Raw genomic sequence first — 24,041 nt, forward strand, 5'->3', positions numbered from 1 at the left:
ATAATTATCATTTTGAATGGAAAACTGAAGTCGAATTATATGAATAAATTCAATCAATTCAACTTAAAAAAATATGGTGTCATTCAAATTCCAGTTATTTCCTCGTCGATTCAATGTGCGTCTGGAGCCGCTTGTTTACTCACACGAACGATGCAATACAGTATCGATGTATGTAATTCAAGTATCAATTACTCGAAATTTATCAAACTTGAAAATATTTTGCACAAGACTATGAAGTATCGAAATATCTCTTCTGATATTAAGACTACACGCAGAAATTTACCAAATTGATTAATTTTTACAATTCAATCGAGCCGTGTCGGATTATTTTATTAAAATCGATTAATCGATACATCGATTATTCTCAGATAAGTGGCCATCACTAGCATTGATCTCAACAGTTTCAACGTTACTTGCCACTCCAGACCCACATTGAATCGACGAGGAAATAACTGGGAATTTGAATGACACCATATTTTTTTAAGTTGAATTGATTGAATTTATTCATGTAATTCGACTTCAGTTTTCTATTCAAAATAATAATCATTATTTTTCCTCAAATTCAGATAGATTTATTAAATTGAAATTGCTTGATTTGAATTCAGGTATTTGGGAATTTTCTTCTTCTTGATTTAAAATTACTTTTTTATTTGAATTTGATTATTTTTCTCTCTAAACATAAAATTTTGGCACGAATCTAAAGTAATTCAACGTAACTTAACTTATTACAACTCTTCCTAATTCAGTTATATCTCAAATTATTCTCATGATTTCAGTTATCATTTTTAGTGATTCAGTGAATTCTCATTTATTCAGTTATTTTGTGTTAACTCAGGTGAATTGTAATTGATTGACAAACCTATCGACCCGTCAATTCAGCGAGTTGTTGTTCCCTCGCATTATTGAAAAATCGGATGTCGATGATGAATTTAAAACTAGTGGAAAAGTTATGTTGCAAAGACACAAAAAATGTTCGGAAAGCATAATTCAGGTTGATTGAATGACTAATTATGAACCCTAACGGCATATCAATCACCTAAAATCTCTAGTTTTATGCATACATCGATGATTGGAAGTGTTTTATAACATTAAATCTTGAATCCACTGATTTATTTCGAGATTTATTTTTATTTTCACTCGTGTATGTGTGTTTCGTAGTATTGTGTAGCTGGGCATTCGCTTATTTTCACACACACGAGTGTGCGTCCGTGGGTGTGCGGCCGGCAGCGTGTGCCGCGGCAACAATACCGAGGTCAGCGCTCGAGAAGGGGTACAACAGCGAGTGAGGGGAGGTGCCGATATTTACTTTGTAACCGAATAATAATAATGCGCCCAGACGAACAAAACAGCAATTTCCGTGGCGGCAAATCCAGATGAAATGGTGCACTCTGATTGACCTAACGCTATCGCTTATAATTCAAAAACTATGCGTCGGACGAGCTTCCGGTAAAGAAATTCTCGGTTGCATTTCAGTCAGGTATCACGCTGGTTGGTCCGTGTCCCTCAATTTAGGGACACCCTGTATATTGTCAATTGTACCCATGCCTTTTCTGAAACCCGTTTGGTTTTGCGGTATCAAGCCCTTTTCCTCTACCTCTCTTTCTAACCTATCCGCTAATGCCATCGCATACACCTTATATAGAGTTGGCATCAACGTCACCCCCCTATACTCTTCTACCCTTTTCCCCTCCCCCTTCGTAACTATCAGCGCTATCAATCCCTCCCTCCAATCCTCTGGCCAGCCCTCCCCCACGCAAACTCTGTTACATGTTTTCCATATCCACTGCTCCATTTCTTCCCCCCCATACCTCCATACCTCGCTAACTATTCCATCCCCCCCTGGTGCCTTTCCATCCCTCAGCTTTTTCTATCACCTTTTTAATCTCTTCCCTCTGCAGCTCCCCTTCCCCGTCCCCCTTCCTATTTATCGTCTCCCCGCCTTATGTTACCTTGCTTTCCACCCCGCCTAATAATCCCATGAAATACTCCCGCCACTCCTGATCTCCTATTTCTTCATTCACCCTCTTCCACTTCTTTCTTTCCCTATTAACTATCTCCCGTACCTTGCTTTCTGTCCTTGCTTCCGCTGCTTCTTTTATGAATCCCTCATTTTCTTCCTTTTTCCTCTCCTCGCATAGCCTATTATATTCCCTTCTTTCCTTTCTATACGCGTCCCCTTCTCCCTCCCCCTTTCACCATTTCCTTAGACTCTGCCTAACTTCCGCTTTTTTCGCCGACATTATTCATCCCACCATCCCTTTTTCGCTTCCCTCCCCCTCCCTCCTACATCTAAGGCTCGTCTAAACTCCCTTATTCTTTTCTCCATCTCTTTACCTACATCCACTTCTCCTGTCCCCTCCCATTTAACTTCTTCTCTAAACCTCATCCTACCCTCCTCCGTCCAGTCTCCTCTACTAGTTCCCCCTACTCTTTTTCCCTTCCTTGTCCTAGCCACTGCCCCCCTTAACCACACTATTACCGGGTGATGATCCGAGTCAATCCTATCCCCAATCTCTATCCTTTTGACCCTATTCCTTACCTCGATGTCTCCTATAGCGTAGTCTATCACCGTCACCCCCGCCCCTCCTACATACGTAAATTCTCCCTCCTTATCCCCCCCTATGTTCCGGTTCATTATTGCCCATCCTGTCTCTTCTAAAAATTGCACCAGCTGCCTACCTTCCGAGTTTATTTTCCTGTCCTTCGATTTCCTACTCCTACTCTCCTCCTCTCCTTCTCCCCAGCATCCTCCCCCCTCATGCCCTGTCCTGGCATTAAAATCACCTCCCACTAGCACTTTTGCACCTCCCTCCATTTCTTCTGCCCGCTCCTTCAATTCCCCTATCTTCTTTTTTAGATCCCCGTTTACGTGTATTCCTACTACTACCCATTTTTCCCCCCCTACACTTATTTTCCTTGTTATCATGCCCTCTTTCACCTCTTTTTTCCCTCCCTCCCCACTTACTATCTCCCTTCCTACCCCTCACAGTATTTCGCCTATTGCTCTTCCCTTCCTATTTTTTCGAACCGCATACTGTACTTCCCATTTATACCCTACTGGCAACTCATTTCTAATCCTTTCCCACCCCTTTTTTTCTATCCATGTCTCCATTAAAAATATTACATCCCACTCCCCCAGCCCCCTCCAGAAATCTTCATTCTTTCTCGCGAGCCCCGCCACATTCTAAAAAGCTACCTTCCAGCCCTCCCTTTCCGTCTCGCCTACTCCCCCCTCTCTCCTCTACATCGCCCTCCCCCCCTGCCTCTGTCCCCCCCACTCCCCTATCCCCCGACTGCCTTTCCCTACGTACCCTTCCCTGTGCATCTATACTTCCCTCTTGTCTTTCCTCGCTTGCTGACCTTTCCCTATCGCTTTCCCCTACTTTTCCCCTCCCCTCCCTTTGCCCCTTTTCCCTCGCTCTCTCTGCACCGTCCCTAAGCACCTCTCCTATCTCATCCAACTTTCATATTTTCCCTTCTATCCAGATCTTTGCATACCCTATTCTTACTCTGTTTCCCCTTCTCTCCTCAATAGCTGCTATCTCCCTCAACTTCCATTTCATTCTCCTCTCTGCCCAGGTGAGATCCTCGTCTATTCTCTCCTCCCTCCCTTTGAGGAGGCTTTTTCTTCCCATTACCTGCCTCTTTTGCTCCCTATTTCCTAGTCTTGCTATCCATATCCCCTTTTCTCCCCCCTTTTTTGCGCCTACCTCCCACATATCCTTTACCTCGACCTCTACCCCTATCAGCTACAAAATCTTTTTCAACCCTTCCTTCTCTCTTTCCTTCTCTAGTCTCGCTCCTCTCACTACCATATTTCCCCTTCTTTCTTCCCTTTCCTTTCTCTCTATGGCCCACTCCATCTCTTTTAACCTATCTATTGTTACCTGCGCCACTTCCACATTCCCCTGTACCTGCCTTTCCCCCCCGCCTTCTGCACTCTAATTTTTTAATTCTATCGGCCTCTCCTTCACCCTTTCTATCTCCACCCCTCTCCGCTCTTCTACCTCTTCTCGTCTTTTACCTAGATCCCTTATCGTTTCCTTCATCTTCCCTCTCTCTACTTCCCACTGCTCTTCCCTTCTAGTCATTTCGCCTTTAATCTTTTCCATTTCTTCCCTGATCCCCCTTCCCTGCCCTTTGACCTCCTTTAGACCTATCTTTAGCTCTTCCCTAATCAACCTTAGCATATCCTGTATACCCCCTTCCTCTGCCTTCCCTTCCTCACTTGTCTTACCCTCCGGCGACCGGTGCACTTTCCTGCTTCTCCCAAATACTTCTTCTCGTTCCTGTATCTCGTTTACATCCTCCTCCCTTTTTCCCCCTTCCTCCTCCAGCTTTCTCTTCCATCAGTCTAGCACCGTCGTCGTCGATCCCAGGCTATGCCTCCTATCTCTCCCTAACGCTGCTACTGCGCCCGGCCTACCTTTTTTCTCCTCCTTTTCCCTGTTCGCCCCTTCTTTTTGGCCACCCGCGTTACTTATACTCTTTCTCTCGGTCACCGCTCCCTACCTTATCTATCTGCCTCCTACCTGTCTCTACTCTATCCCCCTTCTTACTCTCTAGATGTCACCGCCTATTCTTGTTCCATCCCTATCGTTGCCGTCCGCCGGCTCTTCCTGACTAACCTCAAAACTCTCTCCCTTTTTTCTTTTTCAACTGCCCTTCCCTTCTATTTCTGCCTCCCTATTTCCTTCACCCGACCTCCCGTCTATGTCTTCCCCGCTCCTTCTCTGCCCTATTTCCTTTTCTCCTCACTTTTGCTATCCTGCTAAATTCTCGCCTTTTCACTCCCACTCTTTCGCACACCTGCCACTCACATCCAAAACGGAAACGGAAGTCCTTTCGGGTGTATTACTCTCATCATAATTTCATTACTTTTTCAAACAATTATATGATATAACTGTAAAAAACTCACAATAATTGACTTCTATCAGCTTATCAAGATGTTGGGTGACGGCGCAAAAGCGGAGAAGTGATCGAGCGAAAGAATGGATGCGCGTCATTATATCGATAATCGACACGTTAGTACGAAAATCGAAAGTTATGATTCAAATGTAAATTTTGTTACAGTAACACATCAAATAGTCATAGATATACAACTACAGAAGAGAAGCATATAAATTGCTCAAATTATCAACATCAGTGCGTTTATTATACGTCAAGTTTTTAGCTATATCAAACATTTCTTTTATCAATCAGTGTTGTGTGTTAGATTCATGAGACAGAACAATAAGATTGGTAATGTCAAATTTGTGACCCAACGTTACGCTATGATCCGCTAGAGCTGATTTATTGCAATCTTTACATTTTATACTCTACTGGTGGTCGTTTATTCTTTTTGATAACAATTGTGAGGTTTGCCCAATGTATGACCTGAAGCATCCCATACATTCAATTTTGTGAATCACATCGGATTGTTTAAGGAAGGAATCTTGGTACTTTAGTTTAGTAAATAACCTTGAAGTGGTGTTACTGTTTTTTAACACAGCTTGATTGTTATGTTTTTTCAGAACCGATTTTAATTGTTCTGATAAGCCTTGAACATATGGGAGTACAACCAGATTTGTGCAGCCGTCATATGCACTACGTTGTTCTCGTTTTTTCCAAAATGTATCATTGTTGTACAGTTTATGAATTCTTTCTGTTTTGATATCATCAATAATATTGCTAGGATAACCATTATCTGATTACGTATTGTTACAAAGGGTAAAATCACCCGTCTTGCCCCCTTTTTAATGATCTAGTAGTCATCATAGATAAAAGACGTTTATAAACCTCTTATGTCTTTCAAAAGAATGAGGTTGCTGCGTCAACCAACATTATTGTAAAAACAGTCTTGTTTCAGACTTTAAACGAGAAACACATATTTCGCAATTAAAGCTTTTTCACAACATTTTACTTACGCTTTTGATCTTGACTTGATAATCAAACTCGCGGATCCATCTTTATTTTTCGTAACGTCAAAGAACGTTACAGTATCTTTAATTAGTTTTATATTTTCAGTTCTGAGACTAGGTTCTGCTAATTTTAGTCCTCGATCAAATAATCCTGCTACTATAGATTTTTTATGTGTAAGAGGATGATATGATGTGTATTGTTAAAATCGACCCGACCATGTCGGTTTACGATACCGATTCAAGTTGAGGAAGTTATTGTTAATAATGATATTGAGATCTAAAAAACTGATATAATTGCCTGACTCTAATTCAAAGGTAAATTGCAATTTTGGGTGAAAACTATTAAACTCGGAGGCGATATCATTATTGAAAGATATAAATTCGAACAATTGGTGATTTCGAAACAATAACGACCGAGCCAGGAATCGAACCTGGTGTCCAGAGATGCTCAGCTGAAGCCTTACTCCACTAAACCACCTAGCCGCCCTGACTCTATTGTCGTTAATTTTTCTCATCACCAGTGAGTTTGAATTTTGTTTTCATGTGCCCGGGTATGTGTGAATATGAATTTTTCTTTTCTTCAAGCACTATGTATATAATAATGTATGTAGATAGAGAATGTTCACATTTTCGGATTCTTGCTTGCGATGGGAAGCTAAATAAGACGGACAAGCCGTCTAATAATTGATATGCGGATATGCATATCGTTAATTACGAGAATATAATTGTTAAAAGATATAAATTCGAACAATTGGTGAGTTCGAAAAATTAACGACGCAGCCAGGAATCGAACCTAGCGTCTAGTATCATTAATGCTATCTACATGTATGGCAGTGAGGATGTCGTCCACGTATCTTTTGTAAAATGGTAAATCACAACTTGTTTATCCACAATGTTTTTACACCCTCACCTTCTATTTGACGTCATTCTTCAAATTTATTCCGTTTAGTAATTCCATTTATGCTAGATGTAAGTGGTTTTTTTATTATCGTTGTTAATTCGTCGAAATTTTTTGCTGAGAGTTTGTCCGTTGTAGATAAATTCCTCAACAATGTGTATTCGTCACTTTCGATTATTGTTATTAGATGTGGCGATTTCTTCTTATTTTCTTCTACTTCGTTTGCTTAGAAGAATTGCTTATGCCTTTTTTTGCCACATTTTCCAGTTGTCCGGCCAAGAAAAATCTTTAATTTAACCAGTCACCCGACCAGCAGCTATTTTTTTCGCTATTAGCTATTTTTCGTTGAGTCATTTTTATGCCGAATCAATTGTTCTCTTTGAGCAATTACTTGTTTTTTGTTTTCTCCGATGATATTTTTCTTCACGGGCGGATATTTTTTCTTTTCTTTTATTTTTTGTCTTTTATAGCCACGCTAAGCAGTCACACACGCAGACAACTCTTTTTCTATGCGTGTCTATTCGACTAAAATAATTATCTTCCGAGTTTTTCGTGTCCTAGCCCTCCTTTACCCTCGTCGTCAATTTGTTGTATTTCTTTTTGGTAATGAATGGGACTTCCATGGACAAAATTATTATTTATTGATAGACTAAGATACTTATTATATGACTGAAAGTGAGCCACCGTTAAACGTTCTTTGTCTTTTTCGGCTAACTTGTCGTCTAGCTTGCCCAACCGGCTTGAATTTCAGTGGCGCACTTTGACGATTTGGTTACAGTCTACCAACATCATTTTACAGCTACTGCATATATTATAAAAACAATTGACACCTAATATTGAATATTGGAGAAGAAGCTATTTCGTCCACTTGTAGACTGTAGTGAAGGTATCACAATACATTTATAATGATGCATTGAAGATTCCAGCTAGAACTTTCATTCTTCACACAGAATTATTCTACGATCTAGTCTAACATCGTAATAATTGTGCTTTTAATTTTTGATTTACTAGAGAACGTGCCTCACAGAACTACCAGATGTAACGCCATCCAGCGCCATCATACGCCTTCCACCACCGTGTATGGACTCGCCAAGCAGTGGTAGCAGCAAAGATCGGCGCGAACGAAATCCTAGAAAACGCTGCCGCGTTTTGGCACCCGTTTTCTTACTTGTCTCTTTACTTCTCCTTGGAGGGCTATGCTTACCTCTTCTACTTCAAACTGCTCCTATAACTCATCAACAAAGATTAGATGTAATCAGAAGGATATTAACGGAAATACCTCTCATTGATGGGTACGTAAAAAGATATTTGCGACTGTATGATTTCTAGATCCATATCAATTGTATGACTAAAAGAGATTCGTAAGCAAATCAAACTTTGTAATGATAAGTAGAACTTGAGTGCAATGTTGAGAATGGAATCTCTATGAAATTCCATGCGGATAAGAAATGACATAATGCGTCATCCATGCTAAACCGTACACTATTTCATCCCGGCCATTTTCAACGTTTTTGAAACTTTTCATACCGACTCTTTACCCAAAATAAACGAATATGCCGAAATTGGCTGCTTTGCTATTTTGATATTATTCTTGGAGTAGCGAGTGTTTCAAATTTTCGAAGAAGTCACGAAATTGTCGTACGCAACCTCTGTCAAAAGAAGTTTTCTCTGCTACTGACAATTATACAACTTTCTCCATACGCTTATTTTGGAGGTAAAGCAAAAGGATTGATATTCACGGATATTAATTCAGAGTTCGACGAATATCCTCTGTATTATGAACATTCTGATGATTGAACATGACTTTGTTGAGGCAGGATTGTGTGAGCGGGATAGAGTAACAATAATTATTTTACAGTAATATAAACTCTGCTACATTTATTCAATGTATTTTCTTTTCAGTGTGGTTTTTAGTAAAGCGTGTTTCTTGGTTTACATGCGACTTGAGACTGGCGTCGGTTGCTACGCAGAGCATACTTCGGGGCAGGCGAGAGCTGCCGAAGATACCCGAGTTACGGTTCTTGCGGTTCTTGCGGAGAGTACAGCTACATACACAATTTTTGTGCCTGTACACTCGCTCTGAAGAACGCAACGAACTAGTTTTTCTCAAAGCTACCGCCGTTCGAGCGTTTCTCGTTAATCGTTATCATATTTAGCTTCAAACACAATTCTTGAAAACGATATCGCGGTACCGCTTTGGTGAATCTATCCGCGCGTTGATTTTCAGACGGAACATACTCTACTTTAATCTCTTTTTCGTCAACTTTTTCGCGGATAAAGTGATAATAGACATCTATGTGTTTTGTCCTTTTATGGAAGACCGGATTCTTGACTAATTGAATCGCGCTTTGGTTATCAACGTATAGGATAGTTTCTTTATCACATGGACATCCGATGTCCGTTATTAGTTTTCTTATCCAAACAACTTCTCGCGCTGCTGTCGAAGCAGCCACATACTCAGCTTCCGTTGTACATAATGTCACTAGTCATTGCCGCTGTGACGACCACGTGACGGCACCGTTCGCTAGACAGAAAACGTATCCCGTCGTGGATCTTCGTGTTTCCATATCCCCAGCGTAATCAGCATCTGAGAATCCGATTAATGCTGCTTCGCTACCGCCGCTTGCATACTCGATACCGTATTCGATTGTGCCTTTTATATACGCGAGGATTCGCTTTACTGCTCGCCAGTGTGTCGCGTTATGTTTACTTAGATACTTGCTCACTGCGTTTACCGCGAACGCTATATCCGGTCTTGATACGGTGGCTAAGAATACTAATGACCCGACTGCCTCGCGATAAGGCATGTTACATTCTTTTTCGTCAATCTCCTCGGTTGGAGACAGTACCGCATGCGGATCCGCGGGCACACTTACCGTTTTTGCATCCGACATGCCGAATTTCTCAATTATTTTTCGCTTATACTCGCTCTGACAAATTTTTAACGTTTTTCGCTCTCTGTCGCGTTCGATTTGCAGTCTGACAAATATATTCGAATTCTCAACCGTTATGTTAAATGTTTCACTTAATCTCTGAGTGATTTTTCTCAGAGTCTCTATATTTTTCGATGCGACCGGTCCGTCATCGACGAATAGTGCCAAATACACCACTTCGTTTTTGAACTTCCCGGTAAACACACACTTGTCTGCCTCGGATTCTTTGAATTCGAACTCATTCAAAAATTCCTTGAATCGCAGGTTCCAATATCTTGGCGCCTGTTTTAACCCATAGAGAGCTCTCTCGAGCTTGCACGCAACGTTTCTGGGATCTTCTTTTTCACCTCGAGTCCTTCCGGAATCTCCATATATATATATTTTCTTTCAGCTTTCGTATAAAAATGCAGTTTGTACGTCACACTGCATAATTTCTAGATTTTTCGCAGCGATCGTCGCCAGCAGTATTGTCAGGGAGTCGTATCTCACTACTGGAGAAAATGTTTCTTTGTAGTTTATCTCCTCACGTTGCATGAAGCCTCTCGCACACAATCGTGCCTTAAACTGATGCGACTTCCCGTCTGCGTTTGTTTTCATCCGAAAAACCCATTTTGAGTCGATGAGTCTCATCTCCGATGTCTTTTTCACGAGTGACCAAGTGTTATTTTCCTTGTGTGCTTTAAACTCGTTTTGCATAGCACCCGCCCACCGCGCGGTTTCAGGGCTATTCGTAGCTTCTGCTCACGTATCTGGTACGATATACTCGGCAACGTTTGCGTTTTGTCGGAATTTGGATTTTCGAGCGATCTCGAAGAGCTCTTGGACCACCCTGTGCTGGCTCGTCTTCTCGTGCCTCTTGCTTGTCGTCGTTCTCCCTCTCGTTCTCCGTTGTCTCCATTATCTCTCTCGTCGACCACGTTCTCTTCTTCGTTCTCGTTCTCGTTTTGCGGCTTGCGGCGGTGGAAGTACTATCTCTTTTTCTTCTTCGTTTTCTTCCACTCTTGTCATTATTGCACCGACATTCTCGTTGACTACAAGATTTCGAACTATGCTGACTTTGTTCGTCTTCGGATCGAAAACTCGAAAGTTCGTTGATTCTTCCGTGTATCCGATAAAAATTTACTTGCTCGCTTTTAGACCAAATTTTCGCGTGAATATCTTAGAAGTGTTTACATACGCATCTGACCCAAATATTCGCAGATGCCTGAGGTTCGGAGTTTTTCCGACACAAGCATCGTATGGTGTCACTACACCACTCACCCACACAGTTCGGTTTAGAACATATACAGCAAACTTCACCGCTTCTGCCCATAGGCTGAATGGTAAATTTTTGGCGATAATCATCGTGCACGCACTTTATGTTATCGTTCGATTTTCACGTTCTGCTTTTCCATTTCGCTCCGGATTGTACGGCGCAGTTGTTTCTCGCTGGATTCCACGTACTTCGAGATATTTGTTCATCTCAATATTGCAAAATTTTCGCCCGTTATCCGAGCGTAGAATTTTCATATTTCGATCAAACTCATTTTCGATAATCTTTTCGAAGATTTTGAATTTTTCATACACCTCGGATTTTCTTTTCATGAAGTACACGTGCCTGTAGCCGGTGGCGTCATTCTTGAATGTCAGGAAGTATCTCGATCCTCCGATCTAATTCGTAGACATCGGCCCACAAACATCCGAGTGCATTTTTTCGCCCGGTTTGGTCTTCATTTCACGATCCATATTCTTTTTAAATGGCAACCTGTGCAATTTTCCCATTTGACACGGTTCGCAGAACACTTTATTTTTGTCTGTCAGTGACACTCCACTTACTAGTCCTTTTTCTACCATTTCCCGTATCGCGCGCTTTCCAGCGTGCCCTAATCGCTCGTGCCACATAGTTAGATTTGTCTCGGCGATATTTGCTTCTTCGGTGCTGTCCTTTTTTACTACCTTGAAGAACATGCGGTATACATCATTTCCTTACTTCATTCCTGTCGCGAGCACCTCGTTATCGCGCACCACTTTAACTCGATTGTTTTCGAAATTTACTTTGAAGCCACGTTTTGTACACATCCCGACCGAGAATAAGTTCTTACGCAATTCCAGAACGTGCAATACTTACTTAATGCACGCGTCTTGCCATACACCGTCGATAGACTTTTTTATTCGTACCGTGCCTTCGCCAGCAACGCTACAGATTTGATTATCTCCCAGTGATATCTTACCACCAGTGTTATCCGTCTTGTAGTCGATCAACCAGTCACGTCGGTATGTTAGATGCCTCGATGCGCCGCTGCCGATCAGCCAAACGTCGCTCTGATCGGCTGGCATTACGTGACTTTGCGTCCAAAGTACGCAAGCATTTGCCGCGCTTTTTGAATCCGACGATACCGAACTTTCACTTGTTTGCACTACAAACGCGCAGTCGCTGGTTTTCCCGAAGTCATCACGCGGCTTTCGTTTATTTTTGCAGTAACGCACGATATGTCCCGTGCCTTGACATTTGTAACACTTTATGTCGTTATTTTCTTTTTTCATTTCAGCCTTTTCATTTTCGGAACTTTTCACTGGTTGTGGTCGTCGATTCTTTCCATTCGCAGCCAATGCTTCCGAACCATCTTCTTCGCTGTTGAGCCTCGCGTCTTCTCAAATCAGCCTTTCCTGTGAATTGTTAAGAGTTTGTCGATTGGGCTCGACATTGTCCCACGCCACCTGCAGCCTACTGGACCTCGTGGTCAGACTCGCGAGTACTGTTGCCTTTATCACTCTCAACTTCTGAAAGGCCTAGGCAAATGAGAAAACTGAAATTGCCCCTAGCGGGTGTTTGAATGATACAAGGCCAAACGTATAGTCACTGGAAAAAATGCCTCGGTTTCAGCTCTCTCAACCAATTATATCCTGTGTGATCAAAAAATGAATGTAATTTTCCGTTTTTTTTTTTTTAAATTGCATATTTATGATGGATACTTGATGACTTTTTGCTCTATTTCTATTGAGAAAAAACATCGAACAATAGCAATTCAAATATTTGGAAGCAAAATTTCATTTCACGAAAAGAAAATTAAAAATGCTCATTTCAATGTTTTCCATTCGATATACAATAACAAATCTCCCACAAAATACTGATTTTCTGTTTCCTTTTACTTTCACTCTTTGCTATTTCATGGATTCGGCGTGAGAGTGAAAGGAAAAATGAAAATCGCGTTTTATATTTCATTTTGTTATGAGACAGCTTACTTATGTTCATGACACAGAAAATTATAAACTTTACAAAACAAAGAAAAAAAAATGGCAACTCACGAAAATGCTATTATATTATGGACAATTTTAATGTACTGATAACACATACATTAAATACGAAAGAAAGTTATCTGGCAGACTAGACTACCATACCCCTGGTTTTGAAATACTCCTGCCTGGAATGTTGATTACTTGATCTGAAACATTGCAAGATTTTCAAAGATGCTGGTAAGATTGGAATACCCCATGAAAAACTCAAAATTTGGGGGTAATGGAGCAATTTCAACACTAGATTCGGATTCAGCATATCCATTTATCATACAGGTACGGTGGTTTCGTCCACCGGGCAAAATTCTTTTTTGCGTGCCTGTGAGTAGTGGGAATATAAGAGTTTTAACCAAAACAATGTGGCGTAGCGGCTGAGTAGCCCCAATTCCTACCTTACCGACAGTCGGTACGTTACCTCCGCGATAGTCAACCTCACCCACGATATTGTTTCGGTCAGGTTACTGACTTTCTTTAGGTCAATGATCTTGCCGATCCCTTTCAGTCGGGCTTCAGGAAGGGTTGCAGCACGTTGACTACTCTGCTTAAGCTTATCCAAGATATCAGACAGGCAGTTGATGACAGAAAACTAACGGTGCTTGTTCTGTTTGACTTTAGCAAGGCGTTTGACATGGTTCCACATCACCTACTTCTACGTAAACTTTGTCTCTTGGGTTGCTCGGAGGAGTGCTTGCCTAGTTCTTCTCATATTCATCGAAGCGATCGTAAGCAGTTGTTGATGACAGGGGAACTGTTTCCTCCTAATGCACCACCAATATGGGTGTTCCACAGGGATCGGTTCTTGGTCCTCTTCTTTTTTCAATCTTCATCCGTGATATTGAAATTGGTCTGAACTATACCCAATACCTCACTTATGCGGATGATACACAGATTTATCTTACCTGCTACCCCAGTGATCTGGCTCGTGCTCTATCCGATCTGACTCTCGACGTGAATTATATCGTCGATTATGCTGTGGTGAATGGACTCGGGTTGAATCTTGCGAAGTCAAAGGTTATGATTTTGGGTAGTGGTGCTTACATTAATCAAATTGATTTGACGACTCTCCCTCGCATTCGAGTCAGGGGGAATGAGCTTCCCTATGTCTCGCATGCACGCAACATGGGCATCACTATGCAGTCCAACCTCTCGTGGGACAAGCACATTTTGCACATTTCGTCCAAGGTGAACTTCACTCTCTTTCGCCTAAAATATAATAAGAATCTTCTATCGAAAAAATTGCGCATCATGCTTATAACTGCACTTGTTTTTCCTTTTATTGATTATTGTTGCCTCGCCTATATCGATTTAACCGGTGAACAGAACTTGATATTGGAACGATTAATCAATAACTGTATTCGCTTCATTTTCAACGTACCTCGTGACATCCATATCTCCCCATTTCGCAATAGCTTATCTTGGCTTACGGTTTCTAATCGCAGAAAGTACTTCATGGGCATCCTTATTTTCAAGCTTCTCAAATTAAATGTCCCTTCCTACATCTCCGACCTCTTCTCTTTTGTTCCTACATTAGCTCGTTCAACTCGTCTCCACTCTACACTAACATTTTCCATCCCCTTGCATCGTACCTCCACATTACGCAATTCCTTCGTTCTCTCTGCATCTTATTTCTGGCATTCCCTTCCTCCTAGCATCACAACTCTGCAGTGTCTCTCCACCTTCAAGAGGGATCTGCGGGCGCATTTGTTGGCTTCGCAACTTTGAGGGGAGAAATCCCTTCGGAAGCGTGAAAAATAGGTATTTTTAGATAATTTTTTTGGAGGGGAAAAAATATCTAATAATTTTCAAATCTTAACATAATTTTATTGAAGCATTCAAGGTGAGAAACAATTTTTTTTTTGCGATCATACACAAAATGGCGGCGTTATTAAGGGTCTTGGGACGCCTGTTTTCCGTGACATCGAAAAGTGCTGCAGTTGTCACTCTTTTGCTGTTGATCTGAAAAAGATTTGACAAGTGTTATTCGTTTATTGACATATTGAGGAGAAGGATGTACCTAAAAAATGATGACAAAGTGCAAAATTGAAAATTTGGGAGCTCTTTTATTCTAAGGGTCGAATTTTCGACCTTTTTTTCGACATACTTGACCCCAAAAAGGTATTTATTTACGCGCTACCTTTCGAACTTCAGGAACATCCTTCCGATAATATTACTGAGTGTAATCTCTCAAAACTTCATCAAAATCGGTCGATAACTTTCGGAGCTACAACACGAGCAGTTTTTGAAAATGTTGTTTTGAGATAATCGCGTTTAAAGTTTCAACATGTGAAAACTAGTGATTGTAGTGACTTACCGATTAATCAAAGATGCCAGGTGCGTACAGCAGACCTTCTTCTTCCTCGAAAAGCACATTTTCGGGCTATATCGCCTCGCGTTCCTTTCGGATAGTTTGGCATTTTACTTTGGTAAACTCGGCCGGTCGTGACAAAATTTCAAACGAAACTGAATCTGTTTTTCGGGCAACGTATCGTTCCGTATACCTACCGTTTCTGCTATATGGATATTAGGGTGGTCGTTATTTGGGGTCAAAATTAATTTTACCCCTTCCGCCCCCCAAATCGGTTCGAAATACGTAAAAAGTAACGCTGTAATTTTTTAAGATTTTTAAAAGAACGCTTAACCCTTGACCACACGGGTTGAAGTTTTCTATTTAAAACAACATGGGGTTTACCTGCGTTTGCAGTCACTATTTTACTGTGGGCCTTAATATGTTTGTAATATCCTGAAATTTTCAGAAATTAGTTTACAAGCATGTTGTTACATGGAATAAATTTCCGAAACCCCTACCCTCAAAATGTTGTATAACATTATCATAATAATAATAATTAAAAAAAAAAAAAATTTTCTCGATTTTTTTTATTAATTTGCTTCCTCGTTTTTTTTTCACAAATGTATTTAAAATAGTGCTAACTATCGTGCTCACGATAGTGCGATTTCGAAAGCCGAATATACGAGAGCTCTATCAATTGAGATAGCACCAAAATATTGTATAATTGAGTGAATTATAGAGCAGCGAGAATATGAATTATTTTCCGACCGATAATGAGATTGCACCGTGAGTAAATACCGGCGAAAAAACAATACGAATGCCTCCGGCATCGCGTCGTGGTCGAGCGAGAAGGACAAGGACTGCTCGCGAATGGGTAAGCGAATATCGAAAAAATCATCCAGATGCAAAAAAGCAGACAATACTTAAGAATTTGTAACTCGTGTAGAAAAGTATTCTATTTTAAATACATTTATAAAAAAAAAAAACGAGGAAGATAATTAAGAAAAAAATTGAGAAATTTTTTTTTTATTTTTTTTCAATTATTATTGTTATGGTAATATTATACAACATTTTGAGGGTAGGGGTTTCGGAAATTTTTTCCATGTAGCAGCATGCTTGTGAACTAATTTCTGAAAATTTCAGGATTTTACAAACATATTAAGGCCCACAGTAAAATAGTGACTCCAAACGCAGGAAAACCCCATGTGTTTTAAATGGAAAACTTCAACCCCTGAGGTCAAGGGTTAAGTGTTCTTTTAAAAATCTTGAAAAATTACAGCGTTACTTTTTACGTATTTCGAACCGATTTGGCGGGCGGAAGGGGTAAAATTAATTTTGACCCCAAATAACGACCACCCTAATGGATATATCTATAATGTCCCCTTTATAAAATTTCTCGAAACATCTGCCTGGTCAAAAAAAAAGGTAGATAAGGGAGCATTGTGATGTGAAGGTTGCTCCGCCTCTAACGGTCCGAGCGCCCGACTCGCTACCTGACCGCACGCTGTCGCTCCGCTCTACACTATATGCGATAACTCCGCAAATATTGATTATTTCGGGTTTTCCTTTGGTCGGTATATTCTTTGGGTATTATACTTTCGGAATATGTGAAAAAAAAATCGATTTTTTGAAAATTCTAAAGGGATTTCTCCCCTTAATATATTTGGTTGCATTCACTGCGTGCGGTTGATCGGCTTGCTGGTCACTCTCTTTTTCGTTTCTTTTTCTTTTATTCTTTTCTTTACACTATTTCTACGTCTTATTTACACTTCTGTGCTCGCGGTTTCTCTGTATTTTGATTTTGTACGCTTTTTCTTAGTTTTAAGCTCTTAGGTTAAGTTTTATTACATGGTATTTTCATGTACGCATTGCCCACGGAGTTTTTCTCCAGGGCATAATAATATATATTTATTCATTTATTCTCTCTCTCTCTCTCTCACTCTCACGCTCTCCCCCCTCGTTCCCCCCTAGCTTCTCCCCCCCCCGCCCCGTTGATCGTTTTCGCGGTTTGCCGCAAGATGGGTATTTTCATAGGACTTGACACACACACACACACACACACACACACACACACACACACACACACAATGATTCCTGTCGAGACTTGTTTGGCGCAGGAAAGCCGCACATAAATCGGATAGGGTACAAACCCGCTAGATCTATTGAAAAAATTCCAGGAAATGACCCCTGAAGGGAGGTTTAAAATGGCGTTTTGAATGCTTTTAACAATTTTTTTATTTAACATCAATTACATTTAGTTTTCTTATTCTATTCTCAATTATCTAATTCTAAATTTCAACGAGTGAAATTATACGTATTATTTTCAATATCCATATTAATTAAACATATTATTATCCCAAAATTGACTTATACCAATTTTTTTACAGTACCACTGATCGGATTATATTCAACAATGCGATCATGCAAGATCATGCAGTAGGCAGAAGTATGTGGTGGGAACGTAATGCTACAGTCAAATTCCAATCGAATGTCCGCAGGTCCAGTTTTCAATGTTTCGTTCTGCACGGAGCAATCGATGACGATGAGGGGAGGTTGGTTTATAAATTCACGCCTCGACAGCAATGGCTCAGCTTCTTTGTTATAGTAGGTCATTTGAAACCGAACATACATATCATAGAGAATGGTGTATTGATTATTGTATATATCAAGATTCATATTTCCGTAGGGATAGCACTGTGAGTTGAGGAAGAGTTTTACATCTCTGATCCGACAATGATCAAATACGCCAGCATTTTTCAGTGGCTCGTTTCTCCGTGCAGTTTGAAATCCTAGAACGACATATCTCGGCTTCTCAAGCTGCGTCGATGTCTTGACTGACCATATATGCCGCGTTGTTGATGGGAGCATCGGATACACGTACGTTTCCCAGGAACGAAAACTCATGGATATGGCCGGATCCTTGGCGATGTAGTTGAGTAGCTAGATTTTCGGTTCATCTGCCAGTTTGATGTAGGGCAACAACCGCTCGATTTTATTCAGGGTGATTTTAAAGTTTTCCGTCGCCGAGGTCTGAATCACGGCATTCAAATCAGTGTTGGAACGTGTGAGAATTAACTCATGTTTAGCATTGATGATGACTCGAGGATAATCTTCGGCGAAGCCTAGCACATAATTCAACGGCAAAACAACGTCGAAATTTCCAACGGCATCGGTTGATTCCTTATTCCCACTCAACCACCCGGTATTCTCCAGACTATATTGCTGGCCTGGAGTCAAGGATACGTAACCCTTCATAGTGCGGGTGATGCCAACATTTTTATTCCGATCAATCTCTACACTATTCAACTCGTAACGAAATTCCTCAAACAAATGACAAACGGCCATATTGATCAATTTCGTAACCGTCACTGCAGCCACACCATCATCTTTTGTGATTTTTCCATGAATGTGCAGAGAGCTTTTACTGGGCAGTACACACAAGTCTTGATGTTGGACAACAATGTGGATTTCATCGTTGTTCCGGAAGGTGGATGATGCAAACGGCTGATGAGCATGAATCTCAGAGTGCGCAATCGATTCGTCGAATACCACAGGTTTCTGTATTCTTATTATTTCTTCCATGGTAACACACACGCGGGATACAGCGGACACGAATTATTATTTTCCAAAATTTCCACGTAATCGAAGACCCAGGCTCTGGAGAAACCGAACGTTCACATGTGTCAGTCTCGCAGGCGGTGTAAACGTTGTCAGAGGTGTCGGGCTACTGATGATTTTTGACCATGACGTTTGACTTTTATAACTTTTGCCCAACTTTCTCGACTCAAACACGATTCCCGTTACTTGAGTGATTTCACGTGTAAACGTACAGTAATCGTTTCGCCGCGAAAATTAATCAGCTCGTCGTCTTGATCGACTATTCTCAGCTGTAAATGATGTATCGACTGTACGGCGATTGGCAGGTAAATGACGTTGGTAGGCACTTCGACAATCTTATATCCCGATGGAACGGTTGGGAAAAATTCGTGAATCGTGTGAGCTCGATGCTCGTTTATGTACGCCTCTGTGATTATGCTACACTCAACGCGTAAAGTATTAACCTTCAGTACGGCTACGGGTAATTCAGATTCATGAGTAACGTTTCGTGATAGCTCAACCACTTTAAATCCCAATGATCGGCCGATCGAATCTTTGGGCTTAAAGTCTACCACATAATTGCATGTGACTTCACTATTCAGCTCGTTATTGTTAGCTCTCAGACTAAGGGTGATGTCGAAGGGTAGCTCCTTATGCAGAAAATTTTCAATATCCTCAATTTCATAGCTTCCCGTGGGTATCGCGATGCTCTCTCTGCTGTTGTCCGCTCGTTTCAGCTGAATTTCATTACACCTCTCATGAATATTGGATATTGAATTGAATGTCAGGAAATCGACGAGTCCGAGAACATAGTTTTTCTCTAGTGATAACTCGATTGGGAGGAAATATTGAGCCTCCAGCACGGAGGATGTGCCTGACAGTGTTAACGTCAACGATTTCGGCATGACTAATGCTTGCTCATGTAACACGTGTCTTTTTATAGTTGTTCGCTGAGAAATTTGAGACACAAGTGGCCGCAAATCACAGTATCATATTCTTGATACCTCTTATGATTGTGTTCAACGCCACCAACACCAAGATACCTCATGAAGTCCTTGGGCGCTTTCAAATCACCGAAACTAACGAAATACACAACATGGTCACCATTTTTCTTGTACGCAACCCAATATGTCCCTGGACCGTTTTTATCCTCAAGATTAATAATTGCGGATTCTCACATTTTTGGTCCTGATTTCGGCAGATCATTCCGCATGAAAATACCTCGAAAATGCGAAATTTTCATATTTTTAGCATAGTTGCGTAAATCAATGTTGGTGAGAGCTCGATGTGGCAGCTTTACTAGTTTTTTGCCGGACTTAAGTACAGGCCCATTCCGCTGCGGTAGGGTCGCAGGTATAATCCTTTGCCCAAAGCAATCGCCTCCATTGTGGTATTGTGCCGTTTGGCTTCGTTCAACTGGTGTTTGTTGACACTAGCTTCATTGACAGCTTTAGCTATACCCGCAGCACCACCCGCAAGAGCCCCAGTAGCGCTAAGACCGGCCAGAATTGAAATAAGAAACGGCAGGATGCCGTCAATTTTATCAGGCACAGGTATAACGCGAGGCATACGAATATTCTTCCCAGTCCCACGCGCAGCCACACGAGCACCCGCCAACGCCGAATCGACATTTTTATAACCCGGTCGCATGGCGACCTTTGCTGCTGTGATGATGGATTTGAGATTCACAGTTCTCTTCCGCTGTTTACTCTTCCCGCCAGTTCTAGATTTCTTCTTCACAGCCACTCCGAGTTTCGACCGTTTCGCAGCTAAGCCCATTCCGAGTTTAGATTTAGCTTTCATGGTGTTGGTGACTCCCCAGGCTACAGCCTTTTCACCCACACTAGCATCCTTGGCCAAGCCGCGATTTCACGCCTTCTCAGCGAGCGCTTTGTCGGCAAGATTTCTCGCTGCGATATCGCGATTCTTTGCGTATGCAATGTCGTGGTCTTCACACGCGGCATCCAGCGGATTGATCCCCAAATCTCCACGAGCCAACCTCTTGGCCAATTTCGTTCCAGGTCCGCAGTACTGATACCCTGGTACATGCAATTCAACTGGAAGATGATTGATGATTTTATTTAACAAACCACCACCGCGCTTCTTGCGTGTGCACATCCTCATAGTCGGGCAACAAATAACGTGATTTCTAGAAAAGGCGGAATTTATATATTGTCATCTCAGTTTTCGTTGTCATGCTAACGGAGCATCATGAGATTTCAGGATCAGCCCGATAAACTATCTGTCGCGAATTTCGATAAAATTGTTCAACGTGGTAAGAGGAAGATAGGAAAACGAAATAGAAAATTGCTGCCAAATACCTTGAGAGCCATTTTTGGCAGGCCATCCAATTGCGGTGAAACTAACGCTCTTCTCGCACTCATCACCCACGGCAATGGATTGCGATTCGAAAATGTCTACGTCTATTCGAAATCTCTCATCCAGCCAAAGTATCAATTTTTGCAAAAGTTACTAGAACCTGTGCAGGGAGTGGGTTATTTCCCGTTTCGCGAGAACGATGAGGTTGTAAAACCGGAAGATGCTCGCCCCAACTCTGTTATGATTTTCGACGATGTGGCCTGTGAAAAGCAACATAATATCAGAGCATACTTCAGCATGGGCAGGCATCGCGATATCGATAGCTTTTATCTAAGTCAAACGTACGCGCGCATTCCAAAACACCTAGTGCGTGACAATGCAAACTTATTGGTGCTATTTCGGCAGGATGATATGAATCTGAAACATATCTACAACGATCATGTGAACACGGACATGACGTATCAGCAATTTAAAGACTTGCGCTCGGCATGCTGGAATGATGACAATTACAGTTTTACCGTAATAGACAAGGATAGCGAAATCAATGGGGGGCGACAAAGAAAGGGGTTTGACTGCTTTATCAGCATAAACCAACATAAACTTGCACAGTTTCGTTGCAACAATCGAGCCGGCAACATGGAGAGTAGGGTGGGCCAAAAAAAATTAGTATTTTTTTTTTTACATTATACTCTGAAAATCGGTTGCTAGATACCTCTGAAGAATTCTCACCAAATATGAGCTCTTAATTTTGATAACAAGCTCCTCCGCTTTGCAATTTTGCATTTTTTCCTGAGTATTAGAAACAAAAATTCATATCTCTTTGACAACTGTTCGTTAAAAAATATCTCCCCTCATATTCTTGTAGGAAATCGAACGCTCTACAAAAAAGGTCTCTTACAATTTTTTCGTAAACCTTACCGTTTAAAAGATATCAAAGCTTAAAGTTTGATTATTTTGAGAGAAATTTCTGTTTTGCTTATGAATTTTTTAACTTGCTTACAAAAAATTTTGATGAATTACACAACTCATAGTTTTGTAGGAAATTAACTGCTCTACAAAAATGGTATCTTATGATTTGTCGATTAAGTTAAGCGTTTAAAAGATATTCATCGTCAAACTTCAATGCATACTAATTTTAACAGTTTTTGATGAATAATTCGAAAAATTTCAATTCAATTTATAAGTTTCATGAAAATTTATTCCAATGTGAGTTCCTAAGAAAAAAGAAATGTTTTAAACTATTTTTCTTTCATTTTTTTAGTTCTATATATTATAGTATATGTATAGTTACATATATTATATAGAACTAAAAAAATAAAAGAAAAATAGTATAAGAATATATATTAAAAATTAAAAATTAAAAAATATATATTATTTTTAGTTCTATATATTATATAAAACTGAAAAAATAAAATAAAAATAGTATAAAAATATGTATTGAAAATTGAAAATTAAAAAATATATATTATGTAGAACTAAATAAATAAAAGAAAAATAGTTCAAAACATTTCTCTTTTCTTAGGAACTTACATTGGAATAAATTTTTTGTAAGCGAGTTAAAAAATTCATAAGCAAAACAGAAATTTCTCTCAAAATAATCAAACTTTAAGCTTTGATATCTTTTAAACGGTAAGGTTTATGAAAAAATTGTAAGAGACCTTTTTTGTAGAGCGTTGGATTTCCTACAAGAATATGAGGGGAGATATTTTTTAACGAACAGTTGTCAAAGAGATATGAATTTTTGTTTCTAATACTCAGGAAAAAATGCAAAATTGCAAAGCGGAGGACCTTGTTATCAAAATTAAGAGCTCATATTTGGTGAGAATTCTTTAGAGGTATCTAGCAACCGATTTTCAGAGGATAAAGTAAAAAAAAAAATACTAATTTTTTTGGCCCACCCTAATGGAGAGTGCCAAGATTCGTAAGCATAGCGATACATTGAGTAAAATATCAAAAGCATCCAATGTCATACGGCGGAAGCATAAGATGCTCAAGTTGGACAAGGACACGACCGAACAGGTTATGGGAAAGGTATTCGAGCCTTTAGTAACACCGTTGCAAGAATTGGTTGATGCCTCAAGACAGCAGCAGCAGCATATTGAACGTGAAATAGAAACCGAACTACCGGATGTGACAATGAAAAAAAAAGGAGAAAAAGATGACGAGAGTACCGGGAATGATGATGATGATGAGGAGGAGGATGAGGATATGGATGAGGGGAATTTCATGGATGCAAATGATAAAACACTGAAGTTTGGTGAAATTTCTACAAGAAGTACGCCGGTGAAAAAAACAACGGATTCCACAGCACAATATTTGAAAATGTTCAGCTCAAGTAAAAAGAAGGATTTGGATACCACATACGGTGTTCGAAAGTTGACAAACGGTATGATGATTGGTGATACACCGATCAATTTCACTGATAATCTGGTCAATGTGAGAGATAAAAGTTATGAGAGAACACCTGGATTACTCGTATTACTGTTTAAAAAATCACCCGATGCATCGGTTGTAAATGACGCAGACAAGAATAATCATATGAAAATTGTAACGACGACAAATGCGCATCAAAAACGTTACCAAGCCGATGGAAGCCTTCGAGATGATTCAAAAAGCGTGAAGTTTAGAAATTTCATTGCACAACACGTCGGCTCGTCGAAAAAATCAGGTAAAGGCTTACCCGACTATAAGATTGCGCGAAAAGAGGGGCAAGATGTTGATTACGTCTACTGGGATGATCCAAATGAAATTGTAGATCGTCTCCGGCTGCTTATGGCGTCACAGGCTGCCGACAATACCAGCCATTCCAACGAAATAGTCTCCATTATTAAGGA

General features: G+C 40.5%; 1 protein-coding gene across 4 annotated transcripts in view; it reads left to right on the plus strand.

Annotated features, from left to right (window-relative positions):
• The window catches only part of LOC124185018 (dipeptidase 1-like), a 1,685,273-nt gene that overhangs the window by 395,107 nt on the left and 1,266,125 nt on the right, over window positions 1–24,041 (plus strand). For all 4 annotated transcript variants that reach the window (XM_046575303.1, XM_046575304.1, XM_046575306.1 and 1 more), the window contains exon 4: window positions 7,810–8,090. In XM_046575303.1, coding sequence (XP_046431259.1) covers window positions 7,810–8,090 — 281 coding nt within the window. The remainder of the gene's footprint in view (window positions 1–7,809; window positions 8,091–24,041) is intronic.

This window comes from Neodiprion fabricii, chromosome 6, assembly GCF_021155785.1.
Source record: "Neodiprion fabricii isolate iyNeoFabr1 chromosome 6, iyNeoFabr1.1, whole genome shotgun sequence".
Taxonomy (NCBI): domain Eukaryota; kingdom Metazoa; phylum Arthropoda; class Insecta; order Hymenoptera; family Diprionidae; genus Neodiprion; species Neodiprion fabricii.